Source organism: Argopecten irradians, chromosome 14 (genome assembly GCF_041381155.1).
Source record: "Argopecten irradians isolate NY chromosome 14, Ai_NY, whole genome shotgun sequence".
NCBI lineage: Eukaryota > Metazoa > Mollusca > Bivalvia > Pectinida > Pectinidae > Argopecten > Argopecten irradians.
Window position 1 is genome coordinate 32756197 of NC_091147.1, and position 24195 is coordinate 32780391.

At 34.6% G+C, this 24195-nt stretch overlaps 1 protein-coding gene across 4 annotated transcripts; it reads right to left on the reverse strand.

Annotated features, from left to right (window-relative positions):
- Positions 1-338: 338 nt before the first annotated feature.
- Positions 339-23194, reverse strand: LOC138308203 (uncharacterized). 4 transcript variants are annotated; one of them, XM_069249167.1, is made up of 5 exons: positions 22580-23194; positions 15178-15286; positions 14656-14829; positions 12156-12387; positions 6989-11425 (listed from the first exon to the last, which is right to left on the reverse strand). In XM_069249167.1, exons 1-5 carry the CDS (start codon positions 22961-22963, stop codon positions 11359-11361), a joined length of 966 nt encoding a protein of 321 aa, XP_069105268.1. In that variant the 5' UTR covers positions 22964-23194; the 3' UTR covers positions 6989-11358. The 4 variants fall into 4 exon arrangements, with proteins under 4 accessions (XP_069105267.1, XP_069105268.1, XP_069105269.1 ...); XM_069249168.1 differs by having other exon boundaries at positions 12175-12387; positions 22580-23193; XM_069249166.1 differs by lacking the exons at positions 6989-11425; positions 12156-12387 and adding an exon at positions 339-4783 and having other exon boundaries at positions 22580-23192.
- Between the last annotated feature and the right edge of the window lie 1001 nt (positions 23195-24195).

Here is a 24195-nt window from a genome sequence, read left to right on the forward strand (position 1 = left end):
TGCATTCTAACTAGGCCTACACACACCCTTCAAAAACACGTGTCTTTCCTCCGTACAATAAAATAAAAGCCATCACTATGAAGAATTTAGTTTATGTCGCGTTCATAGTCCGATATATACATGACAAACATTCAGCAGCTCAACGATTATACATTGCACCATCAATAGGCTATATACCAATGACTTTCCTCGGTTGAAAATCAAATATGGCGGCTCGCTCCACTTCGGACTGCATCACTACCTATACCCTGGTTACGATACATACCGGTAGTCGTTCCGCATTGGTTTTCTCAATTTTTGGATTCGAAATGGACATTATTAATAAGGGCGAAGCCCGAAAGGGCACGAAGTGTGAAGCACTTTTAAGGTAAGAAAATATATGAAAAAACACAATCTTCAAAATTCAATCCTACACACTGACAGCTTCAGTTTGCGGCCGCCATTTTGTCATACTTATGGGGAGGTTGCGCGTTGCTACGGTACTGCTCTCCCCAGTAAATATATATATTTAACTAATGCAAATGCATATAACAGGAGTAATTAAACATTTTTATTATTATTTAAATAAGAAAAATAACACTTTGAAAATTACAAGCTATAGAATGCAGTCAAAATATCCACCAAGGCGAAGATGAGCACAAGGAATCATGACGTCACATAACGTCAACAAATGGCGCGAAATCATAGGATTCGCAGACACAGAGCCATCTGAATCTTTGAGTTCATTTCTTTGAGTTAATGCTAGACAATTATTCATCATGTACTTCTATAGTTTAAAGTGTGTCCTTTTATTTCTAAATTATGTCTACATGAAATAGATAATAACATAAACAAATAGAGCTTCGCTCTCTATGCCGTACATGACTCATATTAAAACATCTGGCTGTGCCCTTTAAGGTAGGTCCTTCAGTCATATTAGATGTATGATCAAATTGAAAAAAAAAACAAAAAAACAAAACAAAACATATTTTAAAAATAATTGAAAGGTGTCATTGTTAACTGCAGAGCTATAACATTCAACAATCGTAATTATATCTACGGCCATCCTGACTACCGTAGTTACCGAGCTTAGCAACCAACATCGTTTAAAATTTAATCACGTACATGTAAAAATATATTTATTTATGTAAATATATCGAGTGAACAGTGTTTTGATTGCGTTAAAGGTGGTATATGAACGCAATGGGATACAGACTACATTGACAGACTTAGTCGACGTGTCGGGGTACACGGGTATGTGTGTGTGTCATTCCTAGCCGCCGTTGCCATACCATATGGTAATGTTTTGAGTGCGAGTGTACCCGTTCTATTATTTTCCTTGTCGGGTGTGGAGTCTGTGTACATCCGCTATATGCGCAGATTCCAACTGCGCACGTGATAACGGAAGTCCGTTTAATAGATTTCGCCGTGATTTTAGTGAATTCAACCTTTCAAAAACATATACTTGGACATACTTGTCAGCGATACTATAAATTAAGCACAGTGACATTACACAATGCTAAACGAATTTGTTTTGTGCAAACTTCAAGTGGCGTATCATACAAAACTCTTGCATCGGTCACGATATTCTAATTAAGCATCTGATCGACTTCGGAAACTTCCGGAACAATACAATGCAAATCAGGTTTAAACGGATAACTTTAAGTACAGGCCAATATTTAATTTATTTCGTATCATCCTAGGTCCTAGGTGTACGTTCCAGTATCCTTTACTAAACCCCGTGACAACAGTCCGTGTTTGCTGCAGTTCTAAGAAATGTTTCTAAAATCACACATCCTTGCGTAAGAGAAACAAAAAACACAATAAAAAAAATCAGTCTGGGTGTCTGAGCTCTCGATCTAATGTACCCCAGAAAGGCGTTCAAGCGTGGCACAGTTAAGTCACCACGTGCACAGAGACTGGTCGACAGTGTTCTAACGGACGACTATTTTGACAACAAACAAGTCTATCGTATCAATATCTATATGATAATAAACACACTTCTATGTAACAAAAAACACACTTAACAAAGTTCAAAGGTATTTCACATTTAAAGTTCTGATGAACTAAAGGAAAGTATTTCTTACAATACAACAAGGGCGTAAACAATCTCCTTGCAATAGTCCCAAGGATAATGAGCGAAAGTGCTACGTGCACGGGCCACCTGTTGCCAAGGATGATTTCATACTGGAAATTAAAGTTAGGACATAGCTAGCGAGCACTTAATGGCTAACAGACATATTTCTAGTTTCTTTTTTTGCTGCGTATCAGTTAGTATCGTATGTAAATTACGTCATCTTGTAGGATATCCATGTATCAAGAACGCTCCAATTAATAGGAAATGTTCGGTGTGTTACAAGCATTGTCTGACAAACTAATTACGGAAACCGCCTTCTATCTGTCCGGATTCGGACGCCATCTTCCTGATAAAGCATGGTCACAAAAGCGCTTGCATCCGATCAGTTTTCAGTGTAGAACAAGCATTCGTGGTAAAAGTATTCTAAATAAGGATTGTCTAGAAATTAATCGGGCATTTTAAATGAAATCTGGTTCCAATTAAAGATGGGACAAATATATCTGTAGAAGTATAATATGTTCGATACATGACTTTTATATTTCTTATTTAATTTAGATCACCATCGTGTAACCATAATAATCAGACAATGCGTAGATACTAATTAATGGGACACGGAACATACTAAGATGCAGAATGACAGTACATACTATTGTTTGTTTGTTTATTTGATCTATTAACGTCCTATCAACAGCTATGGTCATGTAAGGACGGCCTCCCATGTATGCGGTGTGATGCATGTATGTAGTGCGAGGTGAGTGTTTTGGGAGACTGTGGTATATTCATGTTGTGTCTTCTTGTATAGTGGAACTATTGCCCTTTTTATAGTGCTATATCACTGAAGCATGCCGCCGAAGACACCAAGCAACACACCCCACCCGGTCACATTATACTGACAACGGGCGAACCAGTCGTCCGACTCCCGTTTTGCTGAGCGCTAAGCAGGAGCAGAAACTACCACTTTTATAGACTTTGGTGTGTCTCGGCCAGGGGACAGAACCCAGAGCCTTCCTCACAGGGGCGAGCGCTCAACTAAAGGCCAAAAGTGAGGTGGTGTCAAGGAAGACGTTAGGAAGAATGAAGTAATTTAGGAAGAAAGAAAAGATAAGATCCTAAATTTAGTCGCCTCTTACGATCATGCAATAGGGGCAGCAGGTACAATTCTAACTTCCGCGTAGCCCACTTAGCTTTTTGGGAAGCTAATACTTGTTTTGTTTTTGTGATCGCTCATAGGTTATAGCAGGTATAATCTCTTTAAGTCCTTAAACATATCAGTGTGATTTTGCCATACCGTATGTGACCGCTAGCCCTTGAACAGTGTAATTTTGGCCTAACAAAATCCAGCATCTATCTTAAGCATTGAGAGTTGGTGCACCTCCCGTCCTCCTGTACAACAGGAGTTTCAGGTTGGGTGGCTCGCTTGATTTCCTTATAGGCTTTTTTTATGTGTGTCAGGACTAAGTTTTGATCTTCAAATGTTGTTATGATAGAATGTTTTCACGTTCTGAACTTCACGTATGTACTGTTCAGTTGCTGATTGTACTCTTTGAATAAACTTCGACTGTCCTATACACGGCGGGCTAGTCGGCTAATGGTATTTACGTGTTTGTCAATGTATGTAGTGTAGAGGAGACTTATGGCGATACCGCACCATCCATCAGAGCGCTGCATCATTTGATTGGCTGTTCTAAAGGGACTAATTGACAAAATAATATACATGTTTAATTTCTTTAAAGTTGTATGGTCTGTGACTTTTTTATTTTTGGCATAGAAAAAGTATTTAAAGCGTTCTACATATTTTTCTCCGCTTTCTAAGTTTCGATATTTACCGACTTTTGTAAAGTTCGTATTCGCAAAGTTATTAAACAATTAAATTAAAATATTGATTTTAACGTGTACACGTTTAAAATAGATCGGAAGTATCCGAATTGGTCCGATTTATTCCGGTATTGCCGATATTGATCACATGATACGGCTCTGGAGGTTCCGATATATACGGATATCGCCGATGTCGGTCACGTGATTCAACTCGGTTTTCCGATATTATCGAAAGTTTAAATCCTGGCATTGACTGTGGCGGTTCTTTCAAAACGTGTGATATTTCATGCGACATTTACCGCTATGTCAATAGTATATTTTATCTTTTATGGATCTGAACAATCATATATAACCATCCATATTCAAACATTGTTTGTTTTACGACAGTTTGGGATGGTAAAAATTACAAGAAATACAACTTTAAATAATATATTAAAATTTATATTTTACCGCTGAGTGCATTATTTAAATTTCCAACGAACATCCTATACCGAAAGCCTATACAGAAAACCTATACCGAAAGCCTATACAAACCGAGATAGTTCGAATAGTAGGCATTGTACAAGAAGGAGGAATTGGACACTTTTACAAAGAGTTCGTCGCCTCCTCGTAATCTAAAGCTCCCGCACAGGAAGCTGGAATAAAAACCTGTCGACAGCTCTCCTCCGCCGTATTTGTTCATCATCATGATGGTTGATCCGGTCACTGGCAACAGGTAATGTTCCCGTAATAGCATATGGTATACCTGCGCATTGTGATCGTTTGTCGGGGCCTGTAATGTGACGGACGAGTAGACAAAGTACAGTCCCATAGCCTTGACTTGGATGCTTCTTTTGTCAGGGTCATAGGTCAAAAAGTCACTGGTCATCGACAGGTTGTGGTAGTCCCTTCCATCCCATGGCAGCCTTTGTGCTACACAATAGAGTAACAATTAGATTAAGTTTCTAAAAATAATTAATGAAATATGATATTCACTGTAAACTGTATTTTCGCGTGCGGTTAAATTTCGCATATATAGCGGGCTAAGATATCGCAAAAATGGGGTGATCGGGTGGTGTAGTGGTTAAGCCGCTCGCCTTTCACGGACGTGAAAAGGTATGGGGTCACCTGCCCGATCACGTGGGTTTTTCTCCGGGTACTCCGGTTTCCCCCCACTCTAAGACCCCTCGCGCGATTTTATTTGAACCATCGAAATTTGATTTATAAAGTTTATAATATCGCGAAATAAATCGCCTCGAAAATAGGTCGGTTTACAGTACATATCCAATAATGTCAATGACAAAGGCTCACACCCTTTCCGAAACAAAAAATATAAGTTTCTTAAAAACAATAATAACATAGAAAAACTTATGTCGATGGCCTAAGATGAGGTTACAACACCAACGAAATGCAATTTTCCCTGCGCAATCTATGTTCACAGGGAAAATTAATTTCGCTGTTTTGCCGTCTGGCGCAGTGATAATCAACTAACGTGCGGTAATTAGGACGACGGCGGGAAACATAAAACGACCCGCGTTATGAAACTTAAAATTCATTTCATTTTAATTAAATTGTTCAGAAGGTGATGATAAGTGTAGTATTAACGTTAAGTTAATAACTTTTGCGACTCTACAAAATTATCAATCCCGTTTTAATACATTCCCATTTTAAAAATCAAAAGCTGTTTCGGAAAGGAAGTGGGCCTTTATACAAAAATGTAAATACATGTATTAGAGGAGATCAAATACCAGAACACTAAATGAATTGTTAAGCACCGTTACACAAAGTGTAATTTATTACTACAGCTAAAATATTGTGCTACCGTAACTATTACAAAATTCAAATTATCGGAATCATTGACATCAAAGTAAAACTTGATGAAGTTGCTATTCTTATCAACCAAATTCACATAACCAAAACTGTATAGCGGTAACTTGTTTGCTATATTTGCGTTTTCACAAAAATCCGCGAAAATCTGGTTGAACAGAACAATGGTTCAAAATATTATAGGAATTGGTGATTGCTTAACCTATGCGAATGCTCCCCTATTGTAACCCGTGAAATATTGATCCTGCGAATTTAAAGCGCTATAGATTATTTCTGGTGTCGTATGCGCTGATATTGGTAAATGTGTAACTCTAAATTAATATCAAATGATGTCATGCACCATCTGTCAATACTTTCTTTTCGTTTTCAAGCATTATGATATACTTCTTTTTTAGAAGATTCGATAATATTCATAATTCTCCAAACAAAGTAAAAACAATACTTAAAATGCAATAAAAATCTTAAAATATGGTTCACACCAACGGCGTTTTGACGGCGCTTTAAAGCGGCGTGCAAAGCGGTACCAAAGCGTCACAAAGTTTGATTTTAGCGTCAGCGTCGTAAAAGATAGCGGGACAGCCTGGAGTAAATTGGGACATTTGGCAAGAGCGCCATTTTTTTTTTAACTTTTATGGAGCGCTCTGTCACGAATAGATTAGAGCACCGAAAACGTATCAAAGCTTAACAAAGCGTCATAAAGCTCAGGAACGCTTGACTTAAGGCGTAGGAAAGCTTAACAGAGCTCGGTTCAAAGCGGGGAGCCCAGTCTTCGGCGCTTTGCTCGCTGATTTAAAACGTGGCATGCGCCAATGGTGTGAAAAATGCATTAAAACTTGATTTTATTGATATCGTTACAAACTAATGGAATAAAAATTGACAAGTTCGCTTTGGGCATTTAATTTTAAAAACAACTGAACCACGTTTTATCTATTTCAACAATATATAATCTCTTTCCTCCATACATTTCATCAATTTATTGATGTCATCTAGGTGTTGATATACAGCGGCTGGGAATAGACATGAAAATGAAATAAAAAATATTATTGTGTGCGAACGCAATGCGTTTGCGTGTGAAAGCAATATTATTACATGTGAACGCAAATTTTTTTTGACGAGTACACTATATGCGTCAGGAAAATACTATTGCGTTCACATGCTTAAGTATTGCGCTCGCACACAAAAGAATTGCGTTCGCACACAATAACTTTTTTATTCTTCATATCCCCCAACCACAGTACAAGAATACAAAAATACAGTGGCGAACATTTAGTTAACAACCCGGATGGCAAAGAAAATTTCAAATAATACAACTTTTTATTTTTTATTTTTTTTGTGTCTTTTTCTTTTTTCATTCTTCTTTTCTGTTTTGTTTTGCTTGCATATTGCATTGTTCTTTTTCTTTTCTTTCTGTCTCTTTATTTATTTTCTTTTTCTCTCTCTTTTTTTTCTCATTTTTTATTTCATTTTTTTCTGTTGTATTTGGTATCCACTTTTTCTTTTTTTGTATAAATTCAGCTTCGCTTTGTACTTATTGCGTGTGAACGTAATGATTTTGCGTGTTAATATACATATATTAAGTGTGAATGCAGTAGTATTTTCTTGGCGAGAACACTATATCATCAAGAAAATACTATTGTGTCGACACACTAAGGTATTAATCAGCACGCAATAATTTTTTCCCAGCCATCGTACAATAGTTAACAGTGGGGAATATTAATATAGCAAAAATGGATAGCAAAGAAGCTTTCAACTATCACAACTTATCTGGGATTTTTTTCTGTTTCATTTTCTTTTTTTGCATTTGTGTCATTTTTTCTAATTTTTTTTCTATAAGCCTTTTTTCTTTCCTTTTTAGGTCACCTGAGACGAAGTGACCTATTCTAATCGCCTTTTGTCCGTCGTCGTGCGTCATGCGTCGTCCGTCGTATGTCCGTAAACAATTTACATTTTCGACTTCTTCTCAAAAACCGCTGAAGCAATTTCAATGAAAATTTGCACAAACCTTCTAAGGCATAAGGCCAATCAAAATTGTGAATTATATGGTCCCCATCCTCCAGGGGGCTGTGGGAGGGGCCAAAAGGGGTAAAATTGAGTAAAATTTCAAAAATCTTCTTCTCTACTCACAGATGTGGTAGAATCAAATACTCTTCATATATAGAAAGGTCTTAAGGTCCTTTACAAAAATTGTGAATTATATGACCCTGGGGTCTCTAGTTTCTCCCTGGGGAAGGGGTCAAGTTTACTATAGTTTATATAGGGAAAACTCATTTTTGAGCATTATTTGGTCACTTGTAATAGGAAATGAGTCAAATGTTGTCAGAATTATCAGTATGAGATGGCCATTAAATCCTATTAACAAATTTTCTATGACTGACCCCCAGGGGCCTTAGGGGCGGGGTCAAAAGGGTTAAATAGGCCAAAACTTCAAAAATCTTCTTCTGAAATTCTGGAAATGGTAGAATCAAATACTTTTCATAGATAGAAAGGTCTTAAGGTCCTTTACAAAAATTGTGAATTATATGACCCTGGGGTCTCACGTTTCCCCCTGGGGAGGGGGTCAAGTTTACTATAGTTAATATAAGGAAAACTCATTTTTGAGCATCATTTGGTCACTTGTAATAGGAAATGAGTCAAATGTTGTCAGAATTATCAGTATGAGATGGCCATTAAATCCTATTAACAAATTTTCTATGACTGACCCCCAGGGTCCTTAGGGGCGGGGTCATAAGGGGTTAAATAGGCCAAAACTTCAAAAATCTTCTTCTAAAATTCTGGAAATGGTAAAATCAAATTCAAATACTTTTCATAGATAGAAAGGTCTTAAGGTCCTTTACAAAAATTGTGAATTATATGACCCTGGGGTCTCACGTTTTCCCCTGGGGAGGGGGTCAAGATTACTATAATTTATATAGGGAAAACTCATTTTTGAGCATTATTTGGTCACTTGTAATAGGAAATGAGTCAAATGTTGTCAGAATTATCAGTGTGAGATGGCCATTAAATCCTATCAACAAATTTTCTATGACTGACCCCCAGGGGCCTTAGAGGCGGGGTCAAAAGGGGTTAAATAGGCCAAAACTTCAAAAATCTTCTTCTGAAATTCTGGAAATGGTAGAATCAAATACTTTTCATAAATAAAAAGGTCTTAAGATCCTTTACAAAAATTGTGAATTATATGACCCTGGGGTCTCACGTTTCCCCCTGGGGAGGGGGTCAAGTTTACTATAGTTTATATAGGAAAAACACATTAATGAGCATGTTTTGCTCAATTTTCATAAGAAATGAGTCAAACTTGGTTAGAATTATTAGCCTAAGAAATCATTTTAACATCCATATCAGTCCTCGATGACCTCCTGGGGGACCAGAGGGGCAGGACCAAACAGGGTCAAAATGATTAAAAATTCAAAAAATACTTCCAAGTTCACATGTTTGATGGAAGCAAATACTCTTCATAGTCTAAAAAGTAAAATTTATAAATCACTGACCAACTTCAAGGCCAAGCATATAATGTTTATATGTCTTTAATTTGTTTCATTATTTGTTTCATTATATATTCTAACTCAGGTGACCGTTAAAGGCCCATGGGCCTCTTGTTTGTCTCTTTTTGTGTTTTTCTTTTTTTTCTTTTTCTTTTTTTTTTCTCTTTTTCATTTGTTGTATTATATCTTTTTAAATTGCATTTTCTTGCATTCTTCTATTTGGTATAAATTCAGCTTCGCTTGGTAATGTAATATTTTTGCGTGTCAACGCAAGAGTATTTTTCTGACGAGAACACTATATCATCAAGAAAATAATTATGTGTTCATACGCAAAAGTATTGCGTTTGCGCACAATAACCATTTATTTACCAAGTCATTTCCCAGCCACCGCACATAATAATACAGCGGAGATTATTAAGATAACAAAAATGGATAGCAAAAAAAAATTCAAATAATACAACGTCTTATTATCTTTTTTTTTAATTAATTCATTTTTTTCTATCTCTTTTCTATCCTTTTTTTCATTTTTGTCATTTTTTTTTATTTCTTTTTTTTTCATATTTTGGTCTTTCTTTTTTCTTGCTTTTTGTTTTTTTCCTTTTTTCTTCTCTTTCATTCTTTTTTTTTTCGTTTCATTTTTTCTCTTTTTTTTTTTCCATTTCATATTTTTTATTTGTAATATTTCTTTTTAAATTGCATTTTTTTTGCATTCTTCTATTTGGTATAAATTCAGCTTCGCTTGGTAATGTAATATTTTTGCGTGTCAACGCAAGAGTATTTTTCTGACGAGAACACTACATCATCAAGAAAATAATTTTGTGTTCATACGCAAAAGTATTGCGTTTGCGCACAATAACCATTTATTTACCAAGTCATTTCCCAGCCACCGCACATAATAATACAGCGGAGATTATTAAGATAACAAAAATGGATAGCAAAAAAAAATTCAAATAATACAACGTCTTATTATCTTTTTTTTAATTAATTCATTTTTTTCTATCTCTTTTCTATCCTTTTTTTCATTTTTGTCATTTTTTTTTATTTCTTTTTTTTTTTCATATTTTGGTCTTTCTTTTTTCTTGCTTTTTGTTTTTTTCCTTTTTTCTTCTCTTTCATTCTTTTTTTTTTCGTTTCATATTTTTTCTCTCTTTTTTTTTCCATTTCATATTTTTTATTTGTAATATTTCTTTTTAAATTGCATTTTTTTTTGCATTCTTCTATTTGGTATAAATTCAGCTTCGCTTGGTAATGTAATATTTTTGCGTGTCAACGCAAGAGTATTTTTCTGACGAGAACACTACATCATCAAGAAAATAATTTTGTGTTCATACGCAAAAGTATTGCGTTTGCGCACAATAACCATTTATTTACCAAGTCATTTCCCAGCCACCGCACATAATAATACAGCGGAGATTATTAAGATAACAAAAATGGATAGCAAAAAAAAAAAAAAAAAAAAATCAAATAATACAACGTCTTATTATCTTTTTTTTAATTAATTCAGATTTTTTTCTCTCTCTTTTCTATCCTGTTTTTCATTTTTGTCATTTTTATTTGTATTTCTTTTTTTTTTCATATTTTGGTCTTTCTTTTTTTTTGCTTTTTGTTTTTTCCTTGTTTTCTTCTCTTTCATTCTTTTTTTTCGTTTCATTTTTTTTTCTCTTTTTTTTTCCATTTCATATTTTTTATTTGTATTATTTCTTTTTAAATTGCATTTTTTTGCATTCTTCTATTTGGTATAAATTCAGCTTCGCTTGGTAATGTAATATTTTTGCGTGTCAACGCAAGAGTATTTTTCTGACGAGAACACTACATCATCAAGAAAATAATTTTGTGTTCATACGCAAAAGTATTGCGTTTGCGCACAATAACCATTTATTTACCAAGTCATTTCCCAGCCACCGCACATAATAATACAGCGGAGATTATTAAGATAACGAAAATGGATAGCAAAAACAAATTCAAATAATACAACGTTTTATTATCTTTTTTTAATTAATTCAGTTTTTTTCTCTCTCTTTTCTATCCTTTTTTTTTTCATTTTTGTCATTTTTTTGTATTTCTTTTTTTTCATATTTTGGTCTTTCTTTATTTTTTGCTTTTTGTTTTTTCCTTTTTTTTCTTCTCTTTCATTCTTTTTTTCGTTTCATTTTTTTTCTCTTTTTTTTTCCATTTCATATTTTTTATTTGTATTATTTCTTTTTAATTTGCATTTTCTATTTGGTATAAGTTCAGCTTCGCTTGATAACTCTGCACAAAGTTGTCCAATCTGAAACCAATAGCAGTTTAATCATTACATATTTTGTTAATGATATTATGCGTTTCTGCGTGTACATCTATGTTACTTCAACTTGTTTCGCAAATGATAAAATAATACTTAAAAAGGACGGACGAGCGAGCTCCGTTATTCATAACTTAACTTGCGAGAGCACAATGTACCTTTTGAAATTCTCAAAATCCTGTGTTTTACCCCTTAAGTAAATGCCTATACCCCATCACATAATAATAATTATGTAATCATTAAACACCTATATCAAGGCAGAAATCAATGTCAATTGTAAAGTAAAGTACAAATTGGCACCTTAGGTATCTTGAACTTCTCAATATCCTTTTTATCCTTAAAATATTTTTCTATACCAAAAGCAAGACTTGCAATCCTATATAAATGTAGAAATCAGTACCAGTTGTTACAGATAACAGGTTTTCAACACCAAAACTTGGTGATTTCGACCCCTTAAAATTCCTTAAAATGATTGTTCATACCCATCACAACACTTATTATCCGACATTAATGAGGAAATCAGTGTCAGTTGTATTGGATAACAGTTTTTCAACACACTCTTCAAGAGGCGAGCTAAAAAACGGTATAAGAATCGACATATGGCACCACAAGATGATGAATACACCATAAAATCACGCTTATTCATAAGTTTAATCTATCATAATTGATATATTGAATGAAAGCTACAACATTTCCTTGATTGGAATACGTCGGTTACCTGTTAATGATACATTTACCTCCATTTCTGTATGTCTGTTTGGTTGGTAACTGGGTTAATACATCATGGCAGTCGTTATACCGGCGATATGAAGTACAGGACCATCGCATCTTCATAAGGTGATCCTTCAGCTTATCTACGGCATGTCGACAGAGCCAAACTGTTTGCTTTAACAAACACGAGTTTGTCTTCTCGGAGTTTGGGTCAGCTTCAGAACATCTTTTCAAGCCACCTAGCTAGCACCAATATTCACAAAGGTTCAATCACAAATGATAAGGATAACACCCGTACACTCATTGCAGGGAATGAATCTGGCTGTATCCACTAAGCATTAATGAATAACACGACATTTTCTTAATATTGCAAGCATATTTAGATGCTTTCTCTTTTAATTAAATTTACATTTAAACTGAAAGCATTGGATATTGATTACAGAAGCGTATCTTCAATATGTATGTTGTCCTTCTTGCTAATTTGACAGTTGTGATATATAATCATTACACTTCTCATCCATTAATGCAATTTCGTCATCGACCCACTGTGAGAATAAAATCAAAGTGCATTAATCATGGTGTAAACTCGACATACTTTGAAAACAATTCTCAAACTGCGTTGACTTGCACCATATTTAAAGTACTTTGACTTGTTTTGTTTTTGGGTTAAAGTGAACAGTCGGGCAAGGATGGCTAAAGTCGGTAAAATTGTGTGAATGTATCCAGTATAATTTCTTATGAAATGGAAAAATAAAATCTCTCGCCAAAATCTGTCTGCGTGCGAAGAAATTAATTTAAAGTATGGAAATTCTAAAACGTCCTCCCGGCTGACTATGTCCGTGGTTACATTTCCACGCAGCCTCGCTTTCAATGCTTTCAACTTCCCTTTACTTTAATGGTCGAACTGGGAAACGTAAGCAGAACTTGGCCGTCGTATTAATAAGTGAGAACTTTTGGAAGGCCAATGAACGTATTTAGACTGGTTTTCTTTGCCCGACTATTCACTTTAAGAATTACAAGCCATTTTTTTCGCTGGAAATAAAAAATCTTGTATCTTGTATGTTGTATGTTGTAAGCTGCATTGGATTTTAATTTTCAAACGGCGTATTTATCAAGTTCTTTAAATAGGTATATTGCAATGCAGTTGTTGGCTTGCTAATTATCTCATTTATTAATTAACAATGTTTAATTACAACAGAGGAAGAACACTATAGCTAGATAAACGTAAGTTTATCTCTTAACTCTTTTAGTCGGTTTTGTCATATCACATCGATGTATTATCTTTCCAAATTCAACATATTTCATTAATTCAGTCGAAAATCAAAATATGAGACCAACCATTGTCAATCTGTATAAAGGGGTCTTTTACTTTCCAATCCTAAATAATGTTTTATCTATTTTTCTTAAGCAAATACAAAAACAATGTAATTGCTTTCTCGTAATATGTTGTCCTTTGGGATATATTTTAATTACAGGCAATTCTGCGTTATGAAAGTTTTTAAACAAATTTTAAAATCCACATTGGAAAAGCAAACAACGTACAATGCATACTTATTTTACCTTTGAACTGGACGTTTAGATTAAAAACATATGATGATAGTGCAATGTACACAACTATCAGGTAAAAATATTTTGATTTAATTATGCATGTTAGTTATCATTTATGTTTACATACTACAGTGTGTAAACACCTACGTGCCTCTGATTGGTCAACTCAAAGATCACTTGATTCCGATTGGCTCTCAACTTCGGAATATTTTCATAGCGCATTTTCTTTTAAATAGCATTGTAAGCAATTACCTATTATACAGTAAATATTCAAAGTATTAACCAATAGAACATTGGTTCTCTATTGAGGTAATATATTTTATGGCGGAAAGATATCACTACACATTATATGGTAGTAAGTTTCCCTGAATGAAGAAAATGGGCACCACAGTATAAATATAGAGTTAAAGTAATGGGATAATAAGTTCCCGATGCGTGGCAATTGTTTATCATGTTTATCTAAACTCTCGTTAGTTAATTTTCATTTTTTTAAGAGACATTCGCTGAAGCTCGTGTCTTTTCTAAATTTGAAAATTAACTAACGAGAGTTTAGATAAACATGATAAACAATTGCCACGCATTGGGGAACTTATTCATTTATATTTTTTATATAAGAATATGTGTATACAGTTTCCTGTTTGCATTGTTACAAAAATAGCATCCCATTGACATTGTCCATTGTTTAAGAACACGACTTTCTCCAAATTAAGCATTTAAAACAGTAATACTGAAACCTGGTTTTTATCGCCTTTACAATGTTCGCTATTATACTTAGTAGCAGTTTTTTATGTGTGCGCGAGTGTTACGATTTTCTTTTTGTTTGTTTTCTTTTTTGTGTGTTGCTTTTCTTTTCATTTTTGTAAGCTTTCCTCAACCTAAATTAACGCATCTAAATAGTTTACAGTAAGAAATTCAATAGTTTGATGAAGTTTGATAAAGCATTATTTTTGTTTACTTACCGGTATTATTGGTATTTCTCAGAAGTGCATTGTCAAGAAACATATGTGCGGCGGCTTCCCTCTTTGTCCAAAAGTCCTTTACTTTATTGCCCGGTTCTGATATATATGGCGCTTTCAACTTTAGGTGTTTAGAGTTTGATCCCCCAACATGTCCAGCTACAGCTCCGACTTGAACTAACAGATAAACATCAGTCACAGTGATTATACATTTGAAAGAGAACATATATTGAGTTAGGCATAATGCTAATTTTAAAAGTTTTTCGTTTAGTGCCGCTAATCGGTGGTTTTTCTCATGTTATTCCGGCTTTCTCTCACCTTTTAAATTTAAGAATTAAAGAACATAAAGAGGGGAAGAGAGTAAGAAAGAGGGAGAGATCGGATAGGACCAATAAAGAAATACAGTAAGTAAAAATAGTAAAAGGAAAATACATTCTTCGAGTAACAATAAAGCCCCAATTAAACTAGGTCGTAAACAAGACTAGTTTTTAAAATGTTAAACCAAAAGTCTCTAAAGTTTTCTACCTTCGTCGGAATCCTCTGATTCAGTAGAATTTGTTGCTGTTTCATCTTTACGATCGAGTGAAGATTCTGATGAGTTCGCTTCAACATTCCTATAATATTCGTTGATGATCTAAAACGCAATAATATCATGAAAGCGTTTATACGAAATGAGCCAAAGTGGCGTATAATAATGTAAAAATAGATTGCCATAAGTCCGAATTATTTTGCCAATTAATGAAATAACAAGATATTATTTATGAAATATAAGATATAAATATATATATATGGGATCTTAAATGCGTGTTCATTTCATGTGAGATTTTATTAAACGAGTCTTGAATTTTTTATATTAGAGAGCCTTGATGGGCAAACATTATAGAAATGCCAAAATGTGTTGCAGTAATTTAGTGGAGGCCGCCATTTTTTCATGACGTCCTCGAATCCTAAAGCTACGTCATTGTTTAGTGACGTCAGCCATGACATTGAAAGCGTTCCAGGTTATATTATCTTTTTAATATACCTCTACTTTATTTACGCTATATAAAAATTACTTGGTTAAATTTGCTAGCTCCCTACTTAAACCCCAAAACTCTCGCTCAGCTGTGTGTTAGTCTTTCGAACTAACACGCCCCTGGAAACTAGCACACACCCGGACTCGGCTATTTCCGTTTAACCAATCAGATTCGAGGTTGGCGGGACTTGTTTCCGATCGTGCCATCCGTTGCTAGGCGATGTAGCCATTGGGCGGAGCTAGTTTCCGATCACGCCATCTACATTGACGTAATCAAACGACGTAAGGCCTAGTATCGATCGGAATCTGTTACCGAACATGTCGTCTTGTAAGAGGTTTTAGAAAAATGTAATGGGGTCAGAGGACAATAAGTTACTTTTTACCCTTATTTTACGTACAGTTGTTATGTACATTTTTTGGAGTGGTTAACGTTTAGAATTTCAACAATACATGTATATAAAGGTGGTGTTCAAGCTAATGTTAAAAATCCCATAGAAACTGCCCACCGCCCAATTTTCTTGACACTCTGCCTATTGAAAGTACTACTTATTGTCCCTTTAAAATGACACTTCTCTTACCTTTTGTGATTTTAAAAAGGTCCAAAGGACCTGAATTCTTTGTAGGCATTTTCATTAAAACTACCAGCACAAACATGCCAAAAAAGGTTAGCATTTGTTAAATATTCTACATTTTTATCATAAATCATTAGAGTAGATCGTATACTTTATATTTAAGTCATTTCATTAAGGTTTTTAACGGAAAATTTTGTTTGAAATACTTGTAATATTTTTTACGAAAAAGTAACATTTTATGGAAAAAACTAAATCGAAACATTGCTTTTGTCATCTCATTTCACCCTGTTACTGGTTCTGTCCACAATTTTACCCTCAATTAAAAATTATCCCATGACATTTTCTGTCTATGTGTTAATTCGGTTCAAAATTAAAATCCGGGAAAACTGTTTTTGAGTGACTTAACTATAGAGAGTGCATGTAGCAACGTACCACTTCTTTGTTAGTATACCTAGTTCTACATTTCCATTTTATGATTCCAGAGTCCGATATAAGTGAAAATCAGTGTACAGTAACAATTCTAGATGCTAAATATCATGGTAACACCTTTTAAAATATTGGTTGTCATGGTAACAAAACGGAGGCCTGTGATTGGTTGAAATTTTGATGATGTCAGAATTTAGTGAAAATTGGTATATAGAGGTTACAAGGTATGCTGAATAACATGGTATCACTTTCAAAAAAGATTGGTTGCCATGGAAACAAAGTGGAGGCGTCTGATTAGTTGAAATTTAGATATTGTCAGAATTAAATGAATATTGGTATATAGGGGTTATAAAATATGCTGAATAACATGGAATCAATTTTTAGAAGATTCGTTGCCATGAAAACAAAATGGAGGTCACTGATTGGTTGAAATTTAGATATTATTAGATATTAGTGAAAATTGGAACATATGGGTTATGGGGTATGCCGAATGAAATAATACTGTTTTAAATACATTGTTGCCATTGTTTCGAAAAAAGCCGTCTGATTGCTCAGTAGCCTTTGTGGTCCTGGTATTATTTTTAAAACATACATATTTTATTTTAAAATCAAATGTTACTCTGTTTCCCTATTTAATCATTTTTAATTCAATTTAAGATAGTTTTTATCTACATAAGAGGGATGGATAATCTTAATTTGTATCTTTTCGTTTAAGTTGCCGAGGAAAATATACGTCTTTCCAATAATTATTTGATTTCTGTTATAAAAAAAGAAACTATTTGTTTCACCCAAGAGCATATCTAATTGTTAGGCTTTTCTGTACTGTTTGGGAAAATGCTGATATAAAAATGCAATAATTTTAGAGTACATATGTTAGTTAACAAAAAACTCTATCACTTACTGTTGTTTTATTATGGTGTCTATGATCAATTTTAAATTTATGGTCAATTAGGGCAAATATTGATTTTTTAGAAAATTTCCGTCGCTACATTTCAGCCTATGAAATGTTATTTTCCCGGATTTCAATTTTTTTTGAAAAAGTATCTGTTATAGATTTTACCTTGAGCATGTCTTTAAAATGGTTTAAAAATGTGGACAATATCGATAACATGCCAAATATTTCGAACAAACCCAATATCCTCAATATTTATCCAGACAAAGTAGTGGTATAAAATGCTGAAATATTGAGAAATCATAGCGGAATCAAATTATAACCTGCGGTTTGAATAGAAGCAAAACAAAACGGACATGGAATAATTCGAATCTTTGAGCTAAGATTATGTTGATCTATTACAATGTAAAATTCTCTCAATCTCTAATGATCATGGCTGTACGCTACAGGAATATAAGCTTAGCGTAGGAGAGAAATACATTTTAGTCTAATCAAAGCTTTTGTATGTATCGGTATATTAAAACAGTTAAAGTATGGGGTTGAGTGATATATATAAAGTTTCTGGTTTCCCTCGAACTTGCCTCGAGAAAAAGACAAGTCTCAGGAAACCAGAAACTTGCTATATCCCCGACCCCATACTTTAACTCTGTAGTGTGTGTACTCATTTTTTTAAGACTACAGAGAGAGCGACGCCTAACATCAAAGCCACACATTCAACCACAGTGTACCGTTATACGGCTCTTTTGATGTACATCAAATGACTTAATTACCTGTTCTATTCTGTTGCCTCCAGTTTTACTATGAGATAGTCCAGGGGTGTAGAGATCGTAAGTGATCGGAACCCCTGGAATATCGAGGATGGTCCCCTACATACAAGACACATAGATAACGTTGTCAGTATAATTTGTGACCGGTTGAAGTGGGTTTTTGTTGTAATTTTGTTGGCTTTGCTTCTTTGGGTTGCACTGTAAATTGGACAAGGGATCCAATGTTCCATGAAAAAACACTGTATACAGTGAAAGTCGATCGTCCATAAATGATATAAAAATTTATGTGCATCTTGCCCATCCTCGATACTCCGGGGGTTCCGATAACATGCGATCTCTACACTCTTGGACCATCTCATAGTAAAACTGGAGGCAACAGAACAGAACAGATAATATAGTCGTTTGATATACATCAAAAGAGCCGTGACGCGTCGCAAGATACTGGTGATACTTCGCGTAATACGTAGTTCGCGGTTTTGTATTAACCGTGACGCATTTAGTCATGTTTTAAAATATGAAGTATTATATACCAAACGAACCGGAAGGATTCACAGATTTCAAACATGTAATCGTCTGACAGATATAAAGAAAATATTTAGGAAAAATTCGTAGATATTTGCCAACAAAACGTCATTTTCTCGTTGTCCCATGTTGCATCGCGGTTTCACAAATACGTAAGAAAGTCACGATACTCTCGTATTTTTTTCACTGAAAACGATTAAAATTCGTCCATCTTAAGTACCATATATACGCATTTTGTAGATAACGTCATTTTGTAATTTGAGTCAGTTTATTCAGGAGTAGAAGAGTAGAATAGAAAAAGAAGAAAAGTGTCCCATCTTGTATCAAGATGTAGAACAGCGTTGTTTAATAATAATAATACGATTTAAATGGAAAATAAACAATCATTACAAAGTACATGTTCAATAGAACTATCTGAGGTAGAAATCATATGCAGTCATAAAACGTTATGTTAATTAAATTGATTTTTCCTTGTCCAAAGCAAATGTCCCAAATGCGAATATGTCCTACCTTAAAGGGCCACTACCTTTCCGAAACGGCTTTTAATTTTAAAAATGGGAAAGTAAAACGAGATCGATATTTTTGTATAGTCGCTAAAGTTATTAACTTACCGTTAACGCTACACGTGTCATCTCTTTCTGAACAATTCGATTGAAATAAATAAAATGTTAATTTTCATAACGCGGGTCGTCTTATGTTTCCCGCCGTCGTCCTAAATACCGCGCGTTAGTTGACTATCACTGAGCCAGACGGCAAAACAGCGAAATAACTCTCCACAAACATTACGCAGGAAATCTTGCATATGTTTGGTTTTCTAACCTCAGCTTAGGCCATTGGTATATATTTTCTGATGTTATTAATGTTTTTTAAGAAACTTTTATGTTTTTCTCCGGAAAGGTAGTGTGCCTTAAACGAACGACATTACGTTTATGACGTACTCATACCAAAAACGGTTTGTCTTGTGTTGTTGGCTCTACTAGCATATAAAAGTACATTTTGTGTTGTTTATTTTCATATAAAACATGACCCATGTCAGTTGCAAAATACAAAAGATATGTCCATTGCCGCATGTTACATAGAAATGTCCTATGTACACTTTTACGTCATACGTAAAAACTTGCTACATCATGACGTCGCCGTCGTGGGCATATTCGCATAAAACAACATTCACCCATGCAATCATATACTGAAAATGTTTCCGTACGATAATACACTAAGTATAAATTAAAATGAGTCCTTCTAAAGACCAATCGAACAGTAATTATTGTGACCCCCCCTCCGCCACTGATTACTGATACCGATACTACTATCAAGCAAAACTTTATTTGAAAAAGTCATTGACGTTAGACTGCTAGCATGTTTTACGGAAGTTAATGAAAAAGCTAAAGGCTTGCACAAAAGGTGCGAACCCCAACTTCTCCCTACTACCTTCCATTATTATCAGTGTTGTGGGCATTTCGATTTCGGCGTTGTGGTCATGATATTACTTAACGTATTTATGCTATTGTTTATTTTCTTGTAAACATATTTTTGTCTGCAAATTAATGTCCCCGGGATATTGAAATGTCCCAGACATCTGCGTTATAAAATTTTAATTCGAGCCGTGACGGTATCTGACGGTAACATTTTGGTTAAAATTTCAAGCTATAAACACCGAAAAAAAGAGATTACATGGATAAGCTTCCCTATCTAACTTATGTGTATAAATGTATTTCCATTTAATGAATTCATAGACGACAAGACTACTTTACATTGAGAAACTCGCGAAAATGTCACGAGAGAAGTTTCAACAAATGGGTACTACGATAAGTCTGTGACCTTTCATGATAACCTCTTCAAATGAATACTGGTATCGGGAGGTGAAATTATAATTTATGTGCGTATGCTTACATGAACATGTTAATGTACATGTAATAAATGTAGCCCAGTATTAAAATTATGAAGTTTTTGGTTTTTTAGTCACTGTGTTTGGTTCAAATTTGTTCCCCAGGGCTGCCTTCAGTTTTACTATGGAATAGTCCAGGGATGTAGAGATCGTAAATGATGCGTCGTGCCTAGCGTAGCTCTGAACGACGGACGGACGATTTCTGACAGATAGTCGGACGTTCCTGTTGGGAACGGAGTAGAGGCAGTGTACGATTATTCGTTCTAGCGTCGTGCCTAGTTCGTACTATTTATTGGTCTAGATTGGTATTGTCGCTAGGGAAAGCAAACACTTCGGAAAGCCCTTGATATAACCCCCTTTAATATGTCTAGCTATGATTTTGTTTGTAGCAGCGCCCTTTACACCGGAGGTAAATACCGATCAGATATCAGCGTCGCTAGACATATGCTATTGTATGCAGTGGGCATATCTTATCTCACGATTTCGAAATAAGAAAAAAGGTTTGCCAATCTGGTTACATGAAGTTAAAACGAAAGATACTAACCATGTATTCTCTATAGAGCAAAGCCATTCACCAAAGCATACATATCATGAGACTAGAGTCTACAATTATATATATAACTTCAGTTACAGTTAATATGATTTAGCATTTGCTTAAAAATAGGTCAGGTAAGGTTTATTTTTAAAAACATTTTATCAATTGAATTATGAAATTGATAACTTGTTTTGATACGCAATCTCAATAGCCATTTGTTACTTTCGGTTTCAGTACAATTGAATCTACATCACATGTTTATGGAAATTAGTTACGTTTTGTTGATCGTAAAAAGCCGGAGTTTCTCGGAAAAATGCCACAAAATTGAAGCCAGTTTCTGTCAATTGTCTCTCAATCTACCAATCTATCTAGTCGTATATCGTGGACTGTAGAGTGAGTAAGAGAAACAATGAAACAAGTATGACGAATTGGTCGAAATAAACAACTGCTTGACACAATGTATTTATCTCGACGAAAATTTCCATTGCCGTGGTCTATTTTTTATTATTAGAATGTACATAGAAACACTACTATTCCAGGAAACGATAGATATCGACAAGATATTTTTATTTGGCATGTTTGTTCTATGCATAGGTTAAAATCAAAAACCCCCGTTATCGGATAACAAATGTATTTTACTTCCATTTTACCCTTAAAACGACCCCTTCGGTTACAATGCATTTTTATGTTGTGTTGTGAAATTCTATGAAATAATATGCAAGTTTCTCTGCTAACTCGACAATATATTTTAATACTTTGTTGGTATTCATCTGTGAAAATATATATTTGCAGCGAAAATTCTTCGGTTCCTAGATCTATATTAAAATTAATTCCAAACATTATACGGATGGTAAGTGTGAAGGTTTTAGCAAAACATGTAACGGTAAATACAATGGATCCTTTTTGATCTCCCACACAGCTTGGTGACGATCATTTTCAAATCCTCTTTGATTGGCTGACCAATCAGGGACCAGTATCGGCGTGATTGACTAGAAGTTTTTCCAGTAGGCGGGCCAATGCTTACAGGTAAAACTCCTATATTTCTCCATCAATTTGCTTTGCAATTGCTTAGGTTTATCATGCATGTAAATATTAAAGAACCCTCGAGTTACTTCATTTCAAAAGATGACAGATGTGCTATAGAAATTAAAATATGCGAAGCGTTCATAATAAATATGCTTGCGACAAGTTTTGGCAATGTATCAAGCTTAGTGTGAGATCAGTTTTAAATCTAGTTTAACACATTTCTGAAATCGAGACGTAAAGCTCTACCTGGAATCGAAATCAAAAGTCATCACCATATATATACCTACCAAAAGAAAGAAGTTTTTCAGATTCCCAACATCTTCCATGCAACACAAATTTGTTTCTTTGTCGAATCTTATGATATGTCCCATGTCACTGCTTGAAATATTCTTTCCTATTGCATTGCACGGAAAACACAGTGAATCTAAATCTCGGTTAGGCACTTGGTCACTAGCATTGTCCTGTCTGGTGCTCGTTTTAGAGGCAGACAGTGACCAGCAGACGATAATAGATGTTTCTATTATCACCAGAAGGGTCAGAAATACGATTGATACTGTTTTAAGTGTGTATCTCTGTACGATGCGATAGGTCCGCCCGGGTTTATCGTCAATTCTAAATTCGTGCGAACTAATGTCATCAGAATCGAGCAAAAACTGTTGCCTGGTACTCATTTTGTAGTAGTCAAATAATGCCTAAATGGAAACTATCCACAGTGTCCTTAGCAACAAGCGTATAATCCCATAGTAAAGATTTTCGTTAACAGCCTACCGGTATACAAATATATCAAAATACGTATATCGTTCGATATGTTATATAACTGAAAACGTCAAAACAAAGAATCAACCGTAACCACATAACACAGCTGCTTCTTCCGCTAAAACTGAAAGCAGGTCCTAGATTAGGTGATTCCCAGTTCCTAAATATAGATACACGTATATCTACGCATGTGTGTAAACTCGTCTGTCAATGTCCCTGCTGCGAATGCTCCGATAGCTCTGCGCTATTAGTCTGTCAATTTAGAAGTGAGATGTATTGACGTATATCAAAAATGTGGACATAGACGTTGTAGGTGCCTAGAACAGTACATATGTAAAAAGTGATTTTACAGATTTTTTTTATCTAGGCCCTTAAAACTTTGATAAGTGCCCAAAGACCATTTAAGACTGTATAAATCTCAGACCCCTATATCATAACCATAAGCAAGTACACAGTCTGTAGGAAATAAAACCAATGAATACATTTAATGTCAATAGGCATATTTGATAACTATATTCAACGATTTGCTTGTAATTGGTTACCTAAAAGATAAAAAAAAGTGTTTATTAATTCCTGGTCTCATTCGCCGAAAGAGTTTTTAAATGCATATATTATCATAAATATGTTACAAATATATGTTGCATGATTACATATCTCAATCCTGTCTATTAACCGAACATAAATTGCTGCTTACAAATAGATGTTTAAAGTATTATATTTGGATCTATTTTGGTTATAATGATTGCATGACAAGTATGTGTTTGTTATAGTATTGTAGTATTGAATTCTACAAAAAGTGACACAGTACAAGATAAAAACTAGAATACTGACAAGTGATCAGAAACTAGAGCATACTGACAAGTGATCAGAAACTAGAATACTGACAAGTGATCAGAAACTAGCATACTGACAAGTGATCAGAAACTAGCATACTGACAAGTGATCAGAAACTAGCATACTGACAAGTGATCAGAAACTAGAATACTGACAAGTGATCAGAAACTACTGACAATACTGTCACTACAATACTGACAAGTGATCAGAAACTAGAATACTGACAAGTGATCAGAAACTAGCATCAGAAACTAGCATACTGACAAGTGATCAGAAACTAGCATCTGAAACATACTGACAAGTGATCAGAAAC

What these genes read in the sequence shown, in the direction of transcription:
- LOC138308203 (XM_069249166.1), bottom strand. Translation starts at nt 22,963, where the DNA reads ATGAGTACCAGGCAACAGTTTTTGCTCGATTCTGATGACATTAGTTCG. An exon ending in TGAAAAACTTCTTTCTTTTG is followed by an intron (nt 15,287 to 22,579) that starts GTAGGTATATAT and finishes ATTGCGTTTTAG; the next exon opens with ATCATCAACGAATATTATAG. An exon ending in GAGAAATACCAATAATACCG is followed by an intron (nt 4,784 to 14,655) that starts GTAAGTAAACAA and finishes TCTATTGTGTAG; the next exon opens with CACAAAGGCTGCCATGGGAT.